At 37.2% G+C, this 21,047-nt stretch overlaps 1 protein-coding gene across 1 annotated transcript in view; it reads right to left on the bottom strand.

Moving 5' to 3' along the window:
* The window catches only part of Smchd1 (structural maintenance of chromosomes flexible hinge domain containing 1), a 154,911-nt gene that overhangs the window by 79,633 nt on the left and 54,231 nt on the right, over positions 1–21,047 (bottom strand). The window contains exons 18-25 of the mRNA XM_048436062.3: positions 19,168–19,245; positions 18,587–18,706; positions 15,197–15,341; positions 10,622–10,718; positions 7,316–7,388; positions 4,725–4,864; positions 3,095–3,229; positions 388–615 (exon numbers count right to left, since the gene is read on the bottom strand). Of these exons, the coding sequence (XP_048292019.3) occupies positions 388–615; positions 3,095–3,229; positions 4,725–4,864; positions 7,316–7,388; positions 10,622–10,718; positions 15,197–15,341; positions 18,587–18,706; positions 19,168–19,245 (1,016 nt within the window). The remainder of the gene's footprint in view (positions 1–387; positions 616–3,094; positions 3,230–4,724; positions 4,865–7,315; positions 7,389–10,621; positions 10,719–15,196; positions 15,342–18,586; positions 18,707–19,167; positions 19,246–21,047) is intronic.

Raw genomic sequence — 21,047 nt, 5'->3', positions numbered from 1 at the left:
AGAATGGATGCCAATACTCCAATGTCACATCCCTCTCAATGGCTATGCAGTATGTAAAACCAACTGGAGAGGAAGCTCAGCATGGAAGCCCAGAGAGCTTACTGAGACGAAAACTGACCAGCTCAGCTGCTGTCCTCTCTTATGATTTCCATGAGTTCGTAGAATTTCTATTTTTATTTTACAGGAACACACAAGCTTATTTCCCATTGGCAAAAATGTGTCAGAGTCTAATTATGATTTAAAACTCACAGTCCAATACCACAATTCTTTTAATACCAACCTAATAACATTCTTTTTCTTTGATAATTTCTTACAGGCTATTCACAATATTTCAAATTTCTAAGCATAACACTTTTTACAAGTAAACAACTTGTTTAAAATACTTACTTTGATTTTTTCTGCCAAGGATGGTGTAATATTGATTTCTCTTTCTCCTTCATCATACATTTGAAAAATTAGATTCTGCATTACATCCCCTGCGATCCAATTAACCTCATCCTGATGCTTGACCTGGATCGCCTTTTGTCCCTCCACACTAAATATCTGTAGTCGAGCAACGTGGCTACTGGGAAGTAACTTGATAGTCTTCTCCACAGGTGACACATTTTTACAACTCTAGAACAGAAAAGATGAATATATACTGAGTGACCTATGTATTCATTTTCTCTTTTCTCTAATGGCAAATCCATGGCATGGTTTAACAATTTAGCTTCTGTAATAGAAAAGAGCATCTCATCACAGTTACACTTGTAATTTTGTAATCAGGTTTTATCATTAAAAAAAGGCATTATAAGCCAGATGTGGTGGCACCCACCTGCAATCCCAGCACTTGGGAGGTATGGGCAGGAGGTCAGGAGTTCAAGCCATTCTCAGCTACACAGTAAGTTCAAGGTCAGCCTGGAATGTACAGGAGACCTTGCCTTTAAAACAAAAAACAAAAAAGTATTATATTTTTAATAATATAAATTTTATACTGTCAGGCATAAATTGCATAGAGTACATTCTGAAAACTACTAACAAGGATGCCTTCTTTCCTGTTTTTTTAAATTCATTTAAAATTATTATAAATTCACAAGATTTAAGTTAAGTCACAGATTCAGTAAAGAAAAAACCAAGAACTACCCATTAAATTGAAGACAAATTGCTGCCACAGAAGATACTACATTTTAGTATTAAGCTGTATTGAAATTTATGGTTTTTTTTTTCAGTTAATAGCACACTGGGATAAATCAAATAACTTCTTCATAGCCAGAAGAGCTTTAGATGCCTCAAAATCTGAGCTTATCAACATACTGAGAAACTTATACTGGTTACTAGGACATCACTAGTACAGGATCCATCAGAAAGAAGCTGCATTAAACCATTATACCACCACTTCTTAAATAAGCTATAATACCTTCAACGGCACAAAGTTATTAATTCTAAGATAACTTTAAATATTACTTAATTTGTTTTCTTTCTTGTCTATCTACAACTATTCCTATAGATAACCATTAAGGTTATTTAAAATTTATTAGTTTATTTAAAAACTCTACATTATAAAATATTAAGCAGTGCCAGGTGGTGGTAGTGTGTATCTCTAATCCCAGCATTCGGGAGGCAAAGACAGGCAGATCTCTGTGAGTTCGAGGCCACCCGGAGCTTTAAAGTGCGTTCCAGGACAATCAAAGTCACAAAGAGAGAACCTGTCTCAAAAATTAAAATAAAATATCAAGCAATTGATTTTAAAGGCACACATATTTACTTGACTTTCTTCCTCTCAAGGTTGCTTGATGCCTTTGGACAAGACACTAGAAACTGCATAAAAGCAGACAATACCTGCTATTTGTGTTAACTAATCTCAATTCCTCGTCTTCTAATACTGCTGCATAATAACCTAAGTCCCATTTGCTTCAAAGGCCAGATCCTTCCCATCCTCACATAACTGTGAGTCCTATACTTTTTGACTCTGCAAGATATTATTGCATGCACATGTTTGCACATGCATATACATCGCCTACATTGTAAAGGAAATGTATCCTTAGTATTTTAAGATTAGCAAGGGCTGCAGCTCAGCGGAAAAGCACTTGGCAAAGACCCTTAGTTTGACTGAAGAATGGGGAAAAGATTATAAAACCTAACAAGGCTTAAAAGAATTAGAATGAGCCAGGCGGTGGTAGTGCATGCCTTAATAATTGCAGCCATCAGGAGGCAGACACAGGCAGATCTCTGTGATTTTGAAGACAGCCTGGTCTACAGAGAGAGTTCTAGGGGGAAAAAAGAGAATTAGAATGAAGGTAAGAGTTTTTGCCCCTTTACGGCTCAAGGCATTAATATTAGATATATAAGGGTCACTATATTAGTATTAGATAAACAAATTAGTAGGTAAGTGTGAGTTAAGCAGCTGATTGATTCCTCTTCCACATCAACTGCTAGGACATCTATTCAAGTATCAATGTTTGTTACCTCATCTGGTAATTATTTGGACTGTTTCTAGTACCCTCCACTAGTCATGTACGCTTACAAAAAGTTATACTCATGCATACAAGATAAAGGTCTTCATGCCTGCCAGTGGTAGCTCAAGTAGGAATATTTACAAAACTTTCAAAGAAACAAACAAGAATAAAACACAATGATGTGCTTTAATGTTAGGTAAGTTTTAAGAAACTATTTCCTGGGTTAGAGAGATGATTCAGTGGTTTAGAGCACATACTACTTTTGTGATCCACCCGAGTTCAGCTCCATTGTCTAAACCAGGTGGGTCACAACTGCCTAGAACGCTAGCTTAAAGGAATCCAAGGACTCTGGGTCTCCAAGCGTACCTGCTCTTACATATACTTACCCCCATATAGATACACCTACATACTCCTACACACATTCAATTTAAAATATACCTTTATAAAAGGAAAATATACTCACTAGTAGTTATAAACATTGTAAGAGATTCGATCAAGAAAATTATTAATATGTAATAGATAATGCTAAATACTATTACACTTCACATTGTTTTTCTTAAGAGAACCAAAGTATTACACAATTAGCATCAAACAACATTGCATAACTACTAAACAGCAGTTAAAGACTCAGCGTAATACCAAGGAGAATGGTAGCTTACAGGTATCTCAATCCTAGCAGTCAGTGTCTGGTCTTTCTTAATGTTCTGAACGTGAATTGCTGACCCTGTTAGGATGCTGGTCCCAGAGCTACTGCAATCCACAGTGTAGACTGGCAGGCTTGGAGCACCTAGAAACTAGAGGGAGGACAGAAAAAAAAAATCAATCCATAACTACTCATTAATTGTTCAAATTCATGAATAATTTACCATAGCTTTTGGGCTGGACATTCCAAAATTCTAAGTAAAACTCAAGACACTAGAATTTTTTTAATAAAAAGTAATTTTCTGTGTTACATAAAATTTACCATTTTAGAAAAACTAAATTCCTCAAACACTATTCTTTTTTTTCAACTTAAAAAAAAGATCACATGTATATCTGAGTGTGGGTGTATGTTTGTATGTGTGTATGTGTGTGTCTAAGGAAAGAAGAGGCTATGGGATCTCCTGGAGCTGGGATTACAGAAGTTATAGCCGTCTCGTTGGCCCTCCTTTTTACTGTCTTGAATTTCCTTAGTTGTAGATCTTATCCCACCTTTGTTTCTGTGTTAATCAAAAACTCTCAGAGAGCTTTATCATTCTAATAAATGAAACACCTTCTCTAAAGTCCAGGGAGGGATGTGGGGAGATGGCTCGGTAGCTGATAAAGCACTTCTGTACAAGAAGGACAATGTGAGTTTGAATCCCCAAGACCACATCAAACTAGTCACTACAGTGCACCTCTCCAATCCCAGTGCTCCTAAAGCAGGGTTGGAGACAGAGACAGAGGAATTTCCTGAAGCTAGCTGCTCAGCTACTCTGCTACATGCATTCAGATAGATGAAAACTGACATACACAGAGACATGTATATGAGGGGGTAGAGGAAAGAGAAGGGAGAAAATTTATGAAACTGCTTAGATGGGCCTGGTAGTGAAAGTCTTTTATCCAAACACTCAAGAGATTAAGGCAGTAGAAACAATCATGAATTCAAGCCTTCTTGATCTACAGGGTGAGTTCAAGGTCAGCTTGAACAATTTTATGAAATCCTGTCTCAAAATAAAAAATCAAAAGAGGGCTGAGAGTCAGGCGGTGGTGGCACACACCTTTAATCCCAGCACTCGGGAGGCAGAGGCAGGTGAATGTCTGTGAGTGGGAGGCCAGCCTGGCTACAGAGCAAGTTCCAGGACAGCTTCCAAAGCTACAGAGAGAAACCCTGTCTCGAAGTAAACAAAACAAAACAACAACAATGTCCCCAGCCCAAGGAAATGTTCTAAGAAATCTATGGAATACTTATTAGGGCTTGATTGATTGACAGCCACTCCTTTAAACCCCCCCCTCCCCCAACTCACACTCAGGAAGCAGAAGGAGCCAGATCTCTTGAGTTCGAAGCTAGCCTGGTCTACACAGAGAAACTCAATCTTGAAAAAAAATCCAAAATAAACAATCAAACCAAAACAAATAAAAAGGACAAAAGACAGAGTCTGACTTACTTCCTTTGGTTTCATTAAATGTTGCAATATACACAATTAAAAAACAAAAACAACACAAAAGTTTACTATTTAAGGCTTAACGTTGAAGCAGCAAAAAGATAGTCATTGCCATGCACTAGCACAAGCTCTAAGTGCTCATAACTGAGCATCACAATAAGCTCACCTTGCAATGGACAATCAGCTTTGGTTGTGCTGTTACGTTGTCTGACTCATCCACAACTTCCACCTGAAATGGGAACACTGTTCCATTCTCTATAACTAGAATTTCCGAGTCAGGTTTCACTTTTAGTCGATGAGGGGGACCTATCAGGAAATTACATAAAAAGTTCATATTCAATAGATTAAATAGACTAAGATATCTTTTGTATTAATATTTATGACCGATGAACAAAGGAAAAATATAGAACTGGATAAATTCTATCTTTCAAACATACTTAGTGTGTATGATGGAGCTGTCTCAATAGCACAATTTAATGTCTGATGTCTGGGGGAGAGGTGGTGCACATCTTTAATCCTAGCACCCAGGAGGCAGATCTCTGAGTTCTGGCTAGATGGACTACACAGAGAAATCCTATCTTGCCAATAAATAAATAAATAAATAAATAAATAAAAAGTGGATGTCTAGGTAGACATGCTAAAAATGACCTAAACAGTCCTGAGAAACCTTGAAAATATTAGGAGGAAAAACATTCAAGAAGCAAAATAAGTTTACCAAAATACTGCTTATTTGTCATCTTTAGCTTTATACAGTGAATGACTGCTGGCTCTAGCACAAGAAATAACATGCTGAGTCCGGGTCCAGCATGATGGTACAATCCTGTAATTTCAGCATCTGAGAGCTGCAGACCAGCATTGGGTACGTAATAAACAAACACCCTGGTGATTAAGCAATTACATAAGTAGGTATGTATACTGCTTACTGTCTTTGATATCATGAACAAGCTATATCATATATTTCTTATAAGATTAATAAGATGGGTCTATCCTTCTACAGTAAACTATAGGTACACTTAGTACTTGAAAATTCAATTTATGCAAAATACTGATAATAAAAGTATACAAAACAGTTACTAGACACAATTATTTTAGTTTATAATATTGGTTAACAATGACTATTTAATAACTGTCAACTACGATGTCATGTTTTAAGTCAGTACTGCTATGTGCATTATACAGAACACAAGGTTCTATCACCTCCATTTTATAAGAATGGAACAGAAAATATTTAATCAAAGGAGCACATAAAAATATTCAATATAAAGAAATGTGCTGGACCCAAGGTCAGAAAGTGGCAAAGTCAAGATTAAATCCTGGTTTGTGAATAGGTTTCTTTCTCGGCTCCTACTGCAACACTGTGCTATTTTCTAATTTGTTATTTCTATCAAATTAAAAAGCACCAAAAAAACATACCTAAGTAATGAGATTTCTACAAGTCAATTCTATTTGATTTAGCTTACTTCTAAAAACATACATATTTATTACTTTAAATGAACCTTTTTTCCCCTCAGTTGTACAAACTTTCACTTCTTTATCAATGTATGACTGTGTAAAACCTGCAAGAACTTCAATTTGTAAATGCAAATAAGCTATTGTTTCCTTCTGCTGACATCCAGAACAAATGAACATCCATGGGCACACTGTTATACCTAAGGTTTCTAAGGATCATAACTAAAACTTGCATGCCAACTGTTCCTTGGCCTTTTGTTTAGGATCAAGTATAAAACACTCAATAAACATACTCCTAAGCATCACAAATACTGGCAGGTCTCACTTTGCACAGGACAGTGTTAAAGAAAGCTAATGTGTAACTAGTACTGTGTTCTCGCTTCAATGACTGCACAACCATGCAGAGGACTGCATTTGATCTCATCTAACAGCTGCAATTCTGCGAGAGCAGGTAACATTCTAATGCTCGCTTGAAAATGCAGCCATACCAAGTTTACCTATACTGAAACCCAAATGGCCTGATTCCAAAATATTCTTTTTGGATCCTAAAAACAGATTACCCCTTAAATTAAACAATATATTCCATCCTATGTAACTTGAATACAATTTCATTGTTCAAGATGAATTATTATCAAATTAACAAGGACCTATAATTCTTAAAACACTAGTAAGATTGATATAGCAATTTTAACCTAAGTCTAATAAGCTTATCTCTAGATTTTTCCTAATACACTGTACTTAAAAAAATTTCCCCAAGACTGAGTTATGTTTAGTAACTCTAAATGTATTTTTGAGATTTATACTGGAGCTTGGGATGCAGCTCCACTGATTAGAGTACTTGCCTAGAACATAGGCCTGAGTTCAATCTCTGCATCACATAAACCATGTCTGTAAGTTTGGAGGTTGAGGCAGGAGGACTGTAAGCTCCAGGTCATCCTTAACTGGTTACCTAAAGAGCCCCTGAGGTCGCCTGGTCTAGACTGTCTCAATTTTTTTTTAAGATACAGAGACTTGGAGGGATTAATAATCTCCTCAAACACCAAACTATATAAAAGCATCATTATACTTGTATCATAATGCCATTTCTTCTTTGTATTTTTGGCAGAATCTCATTATTGCAGCCCAGGATAGTATCAAAATTGCAATCCATTCCCAGGGGATCTGTCACCCCTGACTGCTGTAGGCACAGCATCCATGTGCACATGCTACCTCCACAAACATAATTAAAGTGTACTCTTTAACTGCCTCAACGTCCTATATCCTGACCACAGCAACCTAAGAATATTTAAAAAGTTAAAATAGTATTACCAGGTAGCAATCTAATTTTCAAAATCTGTGAATCTTCTTTTAAGCCCGGAATAATAACCTTCAGATTAAAATTCTGTTGAAAAAAGAGAGCAAAAATTAAACTTAAATTTTAAGTAGCTTACCCATTTCAATTCTGATTGTTTGCTTTCTAACTTCCTTATCATTTATTTAATTTACTCATAGTCTCCAAAATTATTACAAATATTTAAGAATCCCAGGAGGAAAAAAATCTTTCCTCAAACTCAAATGGTGTACCTCAGGTAATTATCAGAATCAGAAGGGTATTTGTAAAGATGTAAAGCAGGGGTAGAAAGACAGCTCAGTGGTGAACAGCACTTGCTGCTCTTGCAAGGGACCCAAGTTCAGGTCTTGCATCCAATTCGACTACAACTCCAGTTCCAGGGGATCCAATTCGCTCTTCTGGACTCCAGGCACCAGGCACCCATGACATGCACATACGCACACACAGGCAAAGCAGTCATACATGAGGTGCACATATGTACATGCAGGCAAAGCAGTCATACATGAGGTACACATATGAACACGCAGGTAAAGCAGTCATGAAGATCAAACGAAAAGCAAAAAATATTTTTTAAGTGAAACAAGGAGTAGGAAAAAAACGAGATGAACTCTGAACAGAAAGGTAATAGTAACTAAAGAGATCTAAGTAAAAGACATTTAACAGATGGGCATGGATGTATACAGAGCTCCCCAAAAGAAGAAATAAAATTGGCTAAGAATTAGTAGAAAATGTTCACCATCCCTATCAATTAGGGAGATGCATATCAAAACAACTTTGAGATTTCATCTTATCTCATCAGAATGGCAAAGAGTAATGGAACAACCTCGAACAATAAATGCTGGAAGAGATGTGGAGAAAAGGGAACTTTCAATCATTGTTGGGATTGTACATCTACTCTGGAAACCAGTGTGAAGAATCCTCAAAAAGCTAAAAATAAATATTCCATATGAGCCAGGTATAGGACTCAATATCATACTCCACAAAACTTACTCAGCCATGTCCATTGCTGTTGTCTTTAAATCCTTACTGCTGAAGACACCATGCATTTACAACACTGAGCTGGCTCTGATCTGAAAGCTTCCTCCCTTGAGGACTAGATTTTATGGTATCAGAGAGTACCATGCAAGTTTTAATATTCCTATGAAGCTATGACGCCTATAATCTGCATTGTGATCATCCCGGTGCAATGTCCTTAAAGGTTCAACAGTGGCATGCATAACTTGTTGATAAACAACAGCTTTCTATTTAGACTTAAAGCTTACTCAACAAAAGGGAAACCATGCCTGGTATCAGAAACTTACCCAACTATTCTAGGTTAGTAAGGTCATAGATCTTGGAGAATCTACAACTACTCAGTAGAGTTACTTAGTAAAGTTTACTAAGTAAAGTTACTTAGCCAGCACAATTCCTAACAACACTCTAAATACATCTTTACACCTACAGCTAAATGTAGCCCCACATCTTGTTGCATCAGAAAAATCTCTTTGCATCATAGACAGATCGTTACAAAAAACCAAAACCAATCAAAAAGCACAGAACAAGAGATCACGCGGTGACCAGAAAACACACAGAAAAATAGATTTAAAAAATTCACAAGAACTTGAGAGTGAGCTGGAAGTGGGAACATGGGAGGGACTGAAAGGAGGAAAAAGCTGTGATTACATTTCAATGTAAAAAAGTTAAAAAAAAAAAACCCTACATCTAAAAACCTCTGAATGGAATGGAATATTCTGGACTGGATTTTGAACAGAAAGGTAATAGTATCTGTAGACATCTAAATAAAGTTTAGTTTCCTCACTAGTACTGTCCTAATGTTTCTTGGTGTGTATAAATATATGTGGCCCTGAGATATTAACATGGAAACTCTGTGAGCTTATGAGCCAGGCAGTGGTGACACAGGCCTATTATCCCAACACGGGGGAGGCAGAGGCAGGTGGACTCTGTGATTTCAAGGCCAGTCTGGTCTACAGAGCGAGATCCAGGACAGCTAGGGCTAATACATAGAGAAATCCTGCCTCAAAAAAAGAAAGACAGACAGAGAGACAGAGAGAGAAAGAGACAGAGAGACAGAGAATCTGTAAGCTCTTATCTTTAAACCCTTCTATAAATTTAGTTATTTTAAGGTAAACTGAGAATCTAGAAAGCATTTTAAAGTTCATCTAACATTTAAAATTTGACCCAAATCTCAAACAAGAAAGATGCATATGTAAAACCTGATAATTGATAGTAGGAAACAAGAGTGTGCAAGTTAAGTAACACCTGCAATGTTTCCTATTCTAGAGAGATGGTTAAGAGCACTGGCTGCTCTACTCAAGAACCTGGGTTTGAATCCCAGCACCCACACGGCAGCTCACAACTTTTAACTCCAGTTTCCAGGGGCCCTGATACCTTCTTATGACCTCCTCAGGCATCAGGCACGCACATGGTACACAGACTTACATACAGACAAAACACCCCCGCACAAAATAAAAATATTTGAATTAGAATATTTGAGCAATTTTGATTGAATTTTTGAGCATCCCTATAAACAAAGGTATTCAAGGAATGAAGTAAGTCTAAACATGAAATTCATCTATTTTCTGCCTTAAATATATCACCTTCAATCAACTTTTCTAGAGCAATTCTGGTGTGCCCATTTTGATTGACATTTATCAAATAAGGTCAGGTTTAAAGTTGTTACCTGTGGCATCATGTTAATATTCAAAACCTTTCAGATCAGAGCTCCTCTAGCTGAACTGTCTGAAGAAAGCAGATGTCCCTCCTTTCTTCCTTGGGCTGGTGCTATTTAAACCCAGGGCCTTCCAAGTACTCTGTCACAGACCCAGGCCCCAGGAAGCTCTAGTTTAAACATAACATTGAGAGGACATACCTCTTTCTTTCTTAACCATAGACATCCCTTGCTAAATGCTTCCCTGTTAATTATCAAAACATGCTAAAACAGTCAGCTACAGTCTCACTGATTTAAAATTGTAGTTTCTGTTCTAAGAAAAATAAAAGAATAGAAAGGAGAAAAACTGGAATACTACCAGAAATGCTGAATAAATGGTTCTGAATGAAGAAGACAGCTGGAAAACATTTAACTCGGGGATGCTGAGCAGTAAAAGTGACAGATCGTCACACTGCTCTGAGGTGACAGAGCACTGATGAATTCTAACAATTCGGAATTACTGTTTACAAAATACAAAACAAAGGAAAATAAACCCAGGTCAGTCAACAATCAATTTCCAATTTACTATAATAGGAAACAAATAATAAATATTGTAACATTTATGTATAATGCTTACCTTGCCTTGACAAGAGTTAACCAGACCTTTAGCTACGACACCTTGAATTACACAATTTGGGCCTTTGGTTATTTCTTCATAATGTAAAGACAGACCACTAGAAAAAAAAAAAAGATTATTTATAAATTCCCAAGTTCTCTACAAACGAGGCTGCAAATGTGCTACAGGCATGTTTAATTCATCTTTCTAATAAAATTTCTAATTTAATTTAAATAGGAAGTAAAAGAAGAAAATTCCTAAAAGTGTCTTTTTTCCCTGTGAGTCAGGAATTCCATAAACAGCCAAGTTTGCCTCAAATTCATAATCCTCCCACCTCAGTACCCCCAGGACAAAGATTAAAGATGTGAGCTACTCTAATTAGCTACAAAAATTCTATAATAGAAAAACATATGACCAAGTAAGTATAAGTGATACTAATGAGATAAACACTGAAAATAATGTGACAGATTAACATAAGATAAAAAAACCACACATGCTGAGTTGGTCAAGACACACGAAATAAGGCAAGTTACATGACCAACAAAAGTCTGATGTAATATCACACCTGTCACTGTACACAGGGATAATTGCTGATTATTCTTTACTTCACTGTAACAGAATCTCCCTAGAACTAGTCTTGTATAATTAGCCTTTTCCATTATGCATCTATAAATACCATAAAAGTATTTTAAAACAACAACCAAAAACCCCACAAAAGGGCAGATACAAGCAAGAAAGTATACCCTACATGAGAAATCCTACTTGCAACTACCCCTGGAATCTGCCTTAGCTTCCTTTCTTCAGGCTTGTCCATAAAAGTTAGACTTGGTAAGAATATCAAAATGCAAGCCTTGACTGTGGATCAACCCGGACTCTTACTGTTGATACAATAAGAAAGAATACAAAGATAGAGCCAGGCAGTGGTGGCGCACACCTTTAATCCCAGCACTCGGGAGGCAGAGGCAGGCAGATCTCTGGAATTTGAGGTCAGCCTGATCAACAGAGTGAGTTCCAGGACAGGCTCCAAAGCTACACAGAAAAACCCTGTCTCAAAAAACAAAACAAAACAAAAATCAAAAGTGAAAAGAATACAAAGGTAGACCACACTATATCCCTTAGCAAAGAAATACCCAAGTACACCAGGCTCACAGGGTATACTCATGGTATCCTCACTCTTTTCTAAGCACATCTTTTCCCCGGTAAAATTTTAGATAGTATCTGCTACCTAGTAAGCAGAATGGTGTCAGAGAAGTCTCACTAACAAAGTGGCTTTCAAATTGTTGTAAAATTGTTACAATATATGCTGAATACCTTTTCTATTGCAGTGTGCAAGTAATGCCAAGGTTAGCTACGATGCTCAGGGAAAGAAAGAGAAAAGGTACATCAAGGAAAGAAAAAGCTCATTCTTCTCAAGCACAGAATTCAAGTGCTTATAGGTATTTTCTGAACAGACAGTAAGATTTAAATGACAACAAAGATCTTAAGAGTCTTTGATTTTATAATCGAATAGCACTATTTCATTTCAATTCATCCTAACAAAGTGTTCCAATGAACAAAATAACAAGGCTTGTTCTACACAGAGAAAATGATAAAGAAGGAAAAAAAGCATATCAGCAATTTAAAATTTATTGTTTGTGTGTATGCCTGCAGTCCACAGTGTGTATGCAAACCACGGTGTGTGTGTGTGTGTGTGTGTGTGTGTGTGTGTGAAGGTCAGAGGCTAGCTCCTTCTACCATGTGGATCCCAGTGATTAATGCACACCTTCAGGATGGGTGGCAAGAATCTTATCCACTGAGCCACCCTGATGGTCCATACTGATCACTTTAAGTTACCCTTTGGTCTGGAGATATGACTCAGTAATTAAGCACATGTACTGCTATTACAGATGGCCAGAAGTCAGCTGCAGCATCCACAAAGGCCAGCTCACAGCCCCAGACCCAGCTCAGCGGGAATCTGAAACTCTGCTGTCCTTGAGCACCTGCACTCACGTGCACACATGTCCTCTGCTGTCCTTGAGTGTCTGCACTCACATGCACACGTGTCCTCTGCTGTCCCTGAACATCTGCACTCACACGCACACGTACCCTCTGCTGTCCTTGAACACCTGCACTCACGTGCACACGTGTCCTCTGCACTCACGTGCACACGTACCCATGCATATAGAACTATAAATGAGATAAAAGCTTTTTAAAGAAGTTACTTTTCTTATAAAGTAAGTACAGGGAGCCAGGACAGTAACTGACCAGTAAACAGCAAGTTATTTCATAGTACCCAGAGGTTGAAGAGTTAAGACAGAAAGCACTTCAGTAATATGCCAACTGGGCCTCCCATCTGAACTGTCTATTATCTCATTCTGAGGTGTTACACGTTCAGATTAACAACTTGGTTTCACCTTGGTTACTAGAGTTTTAGCAGAAGTGACTCCTTTTGATTCTGTCCTAGTCTGTTGGGGCCTACTGCAGAAGCCTACTCTAAAAGAATGGCATCTTGCTACATATTTAACAAAATCAACATTAACAATGCAAAGTGGCATACAAAATAGCTCTTAATCATACGCCATGTATTTTATGATTTTACTGGCTCTTGAAATTCCCTAACATATAAAAGAAAAACTTTTACTACTAAAGCAAATACAAATTAAAAAAAAAAACGTGGAATGTAAGGGACAAGGATAACAAAACCCAGGCCAATGGAAAATCAATTCATAGTTGCAACAAAGTTGAAGCCTAAAACAGCTGTGAAAAAAGTTGGAAATCAAAATGTGTTGCAGATACTACCCAGAAGGTGATAATAACCAGCGAACTCATAGAAATGGGCAGAAAAGAAGAGGGAAAAGGCATACGGGGGTTAGGAGGGAATGGTGGTTATTTAAATTCCAGAATTCCTCTCTCCAACACTAACATATATGTTAAAGTTTTTATTTGAACAGATTAAAACAAAAGATCATTGAATTAAAGGCAGAAGCTAAAAAAATTAAGAATGATAACACTGAATGAAAACATATAGATACTGAGACCTCCTTATCCTCCATTCCTACCCTAGTCCTCTTGTTCCTTGACTAGTTAGGAACCAAACTATTAGCTCCTGTAAGAAAAAGACTGAAAAATTAATCCTTGAGGAAACAGGGCTGTACCGCCCACCATAGAGACCCACTCTCCCAAGTCTGCATCCAAGTCACAATCAGATTCCTTGGACCCACATTGATTCTCAAAGTGGACAAGTGCTTACCCAGCAGACAGGAAGCCATTGCCAGAAGATAAAAAATGCAAAGGATTCCACTTGCTTCCCCACGTCTGATGTTAAGATCAATCTTCAGATGATTTCCCACTACATCTGTGGTTACCAAGCTGTAAGGGCATGTGCCCTTTCTCTGGTGTCTGCTCACTGTTGTGCAGATCACAGACCTTCTGGTGTGTATTTTACAGAGTGCTGGGCTGTATGTGCCTAGGCATTCTATTTCACCTTTGTCCACAGTTCCACTGCGGGGATCCTACCCCTCCCACTGTTTCTAACTCTGTAAGCTGGGGTGTTTATTTCTTTGTCCATCATTTGTGGATTTCTTTTGCTCTGTCAGCTCTTTACTGTACTTCAATGCCTTCCCACAGTACCCAGCTCTTCCTGGAGTCCAGCACCTCATGTTTTGTCTTAAACATGCAGAGAACCATTAAAGTGATGGTTACCTCTAATCCATCATCTCCAACAAAATCATATGAAAGGCATCAATTGAATGGTTTGTATTCATTCAGCTATTAAAAAACAACAACAAAAACCAAAGAGTAAGATATTTCCTTCTGGTTTTGCAAATTTCCTGAGCAGGTTGCCTGTGATCACATGGTGGCTTATCACCTATTCAATGACAGAACTTTTCTTTTACATTTATCTTTGTTTTCTGGACCGAGAAATAGAATTTGGGCCAATTCTCTTTCCTGAACATTCAATACAGAAGAGAGAAGAAGGAAACCTCAGCGATGAAAGTAGAGAAAGAATGAGAGAACAATTATAAAGTAAAAAACAATCAACTAGGCATGGCAGTGTATACCTGAAATCCTAACACTCAGGAGGCAGAGGCAGATGTAGGAGGATTGTCACAAGTTCAAGACCCGCTTGATCGACATATTGAGTTCCAGGTCAGCCAGAACCATATAACAAGACTGTTTCAATAATCCAAAACCAAAACCAAAAGAAAGCAATGTCTTCCATGTTCAAACACAAGATCAGTTACCTGGGTTTTGGGGATGGAGCTCAGATCTTTGGGCTTGCAAGGCAAGCAGTCTACTGACCTAACTATCCTTCAGGCCTCGGCTGCAATCCCTAAGCAAACAATACCAACTAGCGGACAACATATCACACTTGAAAAAAGGAAATGGAATACAACAACAATGACTTCCGTACATTCAAAATAAACTTCTGTGAAATAATTTGCACATGATATTGTAATTGCAGAGGATGGTTTAGAGCCAAATAAATCACCAGGAGTCATAAAATTCATTTAAAACATTAACACCAATGCTACCCTTATGTAATTTACACACACACAAAAAGAGTAAATATTTAGCAAATACAAAAACACAAATAGAAATAAATCCTTCAATTACCTTGCTTCAAGAACTGGCTGAACATCAGCTGATAGCTGGGTAGTGTGACCGAATTCATCCTGTAACTCCAAAGGAATATTGAATGGAACTCCAACACGAAAAGGGGAATCCAGAAGACCAAATGAAAACTTCTCTGGCTTGCCCTCTTTACCAAAAACAAAAGGGGAAAGTATCGCGAAATTTTATTGGGACATCATAAACAGACTCAGGCATTTACTGGAAATGACAACTCCAATGAAGATGGCGTTTTAAATCTGTGCAGGAACTGGGAAGACGGCTCAGCAGTTAAACACCTGCGCTGCTCTTGCAGAAGACCTAAGTCTGGTTCCCAGCACTCCTGTAAAATGACTCCCAATGCCTGTAGCTACAGCTCCAGGATATCTGATGCCTTCTTCTGGCCTCTGTGGGCATTTGTACACATACCCATGCACCGATATAAAATTAAAAACAAAAACTGAAAAAGTAATCTGTGTAATTTAACTATTGTTAACAACAACACACGCAAATAAGTATAAAATTTTATCTCACAACATATGTAAACAAAAATTCAAGGGGTATATAAAAGTGTTTCTTTTATTTCCTTTTATTCTTATTACTATAATGAAAACAGTCTTACTATGTAGGCTGGGCACACCAGGCTGCCCTTAAACTTGTTGCGATCCTCCAATATAACTGCCAAGGGATAGATTATAGGTGTGCACCATCATGTCAAATCTAAAATAGGTTCTAAGCTATCAAATTACTAGAATGAAGAATGCTTATGTCCTTAATTAATTTATTTTTATTTATTTATTTGGTTTATCGAGGCAGGGTTTCTCTGTAGTTTTGGAGCCTGCCCTGGAACTAGTTCTTGTAGACCATGCTGGCCTCAAACTCACAAAGATCTGCCTGCCTCTGCCTCCCGAGTGCTGGGATTAAAGGTGTGTGCCACTACTCCCCAGTTTTGCTTATGCCCTTAATTAAAAACTTCAAATTTCTCAAAATGGATATGATGAGCTTACAACAAGGTATATACAGGAAAATAATTATAACACAAGTAATAAGGAATTCAAAGGCAAGAAAAGAATTACCTAGTCTCATAGTCTCATTTATTTACTGTGTTGTGTGCACATACTCACACAGTATTATGAACCAATTCGGCCATGTATATGCTCTTTCTGAGCTTACACTCTATCTAGGAGTGTGATCTCTAATCTACTAATCTTGACTATCCCTTGGAATTTATAGAAATGAAACATAAGAGTCCACCCTTAAACACGCCAAATCAGAAACTCTTTGAACAGTCATGCCTACTGACAGAGATATTCAGGAAGTTGCCTGAGCTAAAGAGTAAGTTCAAGGCTAGCCTCGGTGCCTTATTGAGATCCTGTCTAAAAATAAAAATGACTGGGGCTATCACTCTGGCAAGGGCTTGTCTACCATACATGAGGTCCTAGGTCCAATCCCTAGTAAAAATAAACATACACCAAGATGTTTTTGGAGAGACATTCAGCAGGCTGTGCTTGAATAAGTCCTTTGAGGTAGTTCACTTACAAACTCAAGCTGAGAACCACAAATTCAAACTGATGAACACTGCAAATGAACAAGCTTTCAGATGACACACATGGGTGAGAAGGAGCACACACTTTAAAAGTTAGAGAAACTGCTTAACCACTAATTTTACTATGTAAATGTTGACGCTAAATGGAATAAGCTCATGGGAAATGAATCCTCAGTCTACTATTGAGTGTTCTACACATAGTTTTTGAGAATTCTTGGTATCAAAGATACAGAAGAAACTATCATACTTAAACAAACAAAAAAGCTTTTTTAGTCAAAAATTGGAACAATATAAATGTTTCAACAGGAAATTGAAATATAACAAATCTACACCATGAAGCAGATTTCTAGAACAAGAATTATTTTTTACGAAATAAAACCTTGGGGCTGGAGAGATGGCTCTGTGGTTAAAAGCACTGGTGGAGGACCCAAATCCAATCCCAAGCACTCACAAGGCAGTTCACAAACATATGTAACTCCAGATCTAGGGATTCATGTTTATTTTGGTCTCCATAGGCACGAGACACAAATATTGTGCACAGATACATGAAATCTTCTAGTGGTCCTTCTGATTAAAGAAAACATACAGCTACAACTTCTCTAAAAACTACGATGACGACCACCACCACCACCACCACAAAAAAAAAAAAAAACAAAACATAGTAATGATGCTATAGATTTTTAGGAGACCTAAATCTACAGAACAACAACACAACTGGAAGATCTGTTGAAATTGGCTTCAGTTCTCAGAACCACCATTCCTCTACACAGAGAACAGTCATATGTCTTCCTCACCCCCAATTAGAGATGGAAGGCCTATTCTCTAGAGAACAAATGAGGTAGGTCTAAGGACCGAGAGACCCAGCACTAGGAAAGAATGCACACTGAAACTGGAAAACCAGCTGAACAATGACGTACATAGCAGGGCAGACCTCTCTCCTCTCAGTGGTCTTTGCAGCCTGACTTTCTTCCTGCTGGGTGCCAGGCTGTAACCTTCCCTAGTAGAAGACTGGAAGGTTCCACCCTGGAGAAGCACAACAGCCAAAATGCAAAAACCTAAAAATCCTCACAATGTAATTAAAATGAAACATATTTTTATATATTTTATTTTGAATGTGAGCAGTATGACATGGAAGATAAACACAGCAAATAAACAAGCACACAAAGCAGCTGGTGTGAGATAGACTATGAATAAGGAAGAGCACTATCAAGGAAAAAAACCCGGGAACAATCCATGAAGTGGGAATATAATGCTTTAAAAAGGGAATAACACAGAATGATACAGCAAGGTGAAAAAATTCAATATAAAGAAATGTTAAAGCAATCTCAAGTAAAATAAATAGAAATAAGAGATGAAAAGGAGAAAAAAATTCATTAGAATACCAGTCTGGAGACTGAGCATTTTCATATTAGATATTTAAAAAGCTAAAAAGTCAAGTATTTTAAGAAAAATGCCTAGAAAATAAAATTTGTTTCAAAACTAAAAAGATTATGAATATACAGCAGCTGATGAAAATTATTATATAATCATGAAACTTGGAATTTTAGAAAATGAGGGGGAAAAAATTCCCCAAACAGCTGAACACATACAAAGGGTTAAGAATCAGACTAGTTGTAGAAGATGTAAAGTAAAAAACTAACTAAATTTTTAAAATAGCGTCTTCAGAATTAAGGAAGAACATGAATGAATAGGTACGTTTATAGCCATGTAAAAATCAAGATGTTTACTCCATTATGGATCTTTTACTGAATTATACAAAGCTCTGCCCCCACCCTGATTTAAAAGGTACCACCAGCAGATGGAATTATATATATATATATATATATATAGTAAATTATACATTTACTCACCTTTAACAGAAAATTTTATTGCTTTAGATGGTAGCGATCTTCCTGCATAGGTATCTGCATTACTTTCATTCAATACCACTTGTAATTTCAATGTATAATTACCCAGTTTCTGAATATTTTCTAGATAAATTAAGAAGACATTAAACATCATATCAACGTATACTGAATTATATATAATTTTCTTTCCCAAGGATATGGGGATCTCACAAGACTGCCTAGCCTGTTCTCAGATCAGTACACTTAAGTAGTTCTCCTGCTGAGCTCCCGGTGTGCACTGTTTACAGTGGTGATGGGGATCAAACCCAGGGCTTTCAGTCATGGTAGGTAGGCACTGGAGGGGCTGGAGAGATGCTCAGCAGTGAGCATCACTTGTTGCTCTAACAGAAGGACCGGGTTTGATTCACAGTCATTCATAACTTCAGTTTCGGGCATTTGATGATGCCTTCTGATCTCCACTGGCACTAGGCAAGCACACTGTGTACATATATACATGCAGGCAAAACACTCATACACATAAAATAAATATTTGAAACCAAAATAAGTAAAAAAAAATAAAAATAATTGAATTAAGAGTAACTCACCCATTTTTTTAAACCAATAAGGCCATTTTCCTCCGTGCTGACTGATATGTGAAATGATCTCTTTGTTTCCACTCGAAGCTTGATAAAAGAAAATAGAAATACTGCCTTGAGAAACTGAGTATAAAATGAAAATATGTGCTGCAATAGATCACATGCAGTTCCTTTTTTTTTTCCCAAGACAGGATTTCTCTGTGTAGCTTTGGAGCCTGTCCTGGAACTCAGAGATGTACCTGCCTCTGCCTCCTGAGTGCTGGGGTTAAAGGCGTGCACCACCAGAAAATGCAGTTATATTTATTTGCTATGCACATCATAAAACTGTTCTGAAGCTTCAAACTATTCAATACTATGTATGCAAATGAGAAAAAACAATTAAAGTTTACTTAGCTCATTGCAATGCTTTCACATGGAGGGTAAAGTGATGGACTAGGAGGCAGTACCCCAAAATTAAGATATAGAGTCCTTTGGGTAGATAGATGTCCAGAAGTAGTACAGGTGGATCATATGGTTTCTATTTTCAGCTTTTTGAAAACCTTCCATACTTACTTTAATAGTATATGTGCTCATTTATAATCCCAATAGTGAATAAGGGTTCCTTCTCCACATCCTCACCAGCATAAATGGTAGTGGTTTTCTTGATAATAACCATTTTGTCATAATTTACATTTTGCTGGAAGCTAAGAATGTTGAACACTTTAAAATAGTTATTGGCCAAAATCCTCTGTTGGCCTGCGAAGGCGTCTGAATGCCCAAGAACATACTCCCTCAGACACACAGTTACATAAATAAAAGTGAAATACTTAAAAAATAATATAATTTTGGTTATCAATACACTGAAAATACCTTTTGCTAGGTTGAGATATGTTCTTTCTATTTTGGGTTTCTTCAGGGCTTTTTTTTTAAAATCATAAAATGGTATTAGATTCTGTCAATAGCCTTTTGTGCATCTTTTGAAATTATCATCTAATTTCTACTTATATCGACTTATGTGATATATTAAATAAATATGTTGAACGATCTCGTTACCACTGGATTAAAATCTACTTGATCACGATGAATGGTCTTTTTATGTTTTCTTAAGTCTAGCCAACAAAACTTCTGCTGAGAGTTTTTACATCTATGACCATTAGGAAGATATGATATGATATGATAGTTTTCTGTTGGGTCTTTCCCCAGTTTTGGTATCAGAGTAATATGGCTTCATAAAAACAATTTTGTAGTGTGCCTTTCTTTCCTGATACAGAGTAATTTGAGAAGCACTGATGTTACTACTTCTTTCAAAGTATAGCAAAATTCATCAGTGAATCCATCTGAGTCTGGAATTACCAATCTGAAATTCTTTTCTACCCTTTATTTTACTTTTTTATGGCTTTTTGATCCCATCAAATAACTTTATTCACACAAATGTTCCTTAATTTACAAAGCTTCAGTCATTCATATGCATTAGGGGAATCTACAGTGTTAAAGGAACTTATCTACAGTGTACCATATCAACCCAAGAAAGCCAAGTTCAAAAAATGTTCATGTAAAGTTGTTCACACATAGGTCCTACATTACTAGCTAGGACTCTATCCTTCAAGTCAAGATTCAAGTTACAGGGTCAGGATGGTAGCACATGCCTTTAATTCCCGTACTTAAAAGGAAGAAGCAGATGGACTTCTGTGAGGTAGCAAAACCTGGCCAGATATGGCTACATAGTTAAGACTCTCACTCAAACAACAACAAAAGCTCCAAGCTATACCTGAGTAGAAGTCTCTGAATCACAAAACCCGCTACAGCAAGTTATATATCTCACTGCCAATAAGAAAAGCAACTAGAAAAGACTGAATCAGGTCAAGGATGAAGAACATGTGAAATTCTAGGGTATCACATATTTGAAAACT

The sequence above is a fragment of the Myodes glareolus genome, chromosome 27 (genome assembly GCF_982192425.1).
Source record: "Myodes glareolus chromosome 27, mMyoGla1.1, whole genome shotgun sequence".
Taxonomy (NCBI): Eukaryota; Metazoa; Chordata; class Mammalia; order Rodentia; family Cricetidae; genus Myodes; species Myodes glareolus.
This window is presented reverse-complemented; position numbering and strand designations above follow the sequence as displayed.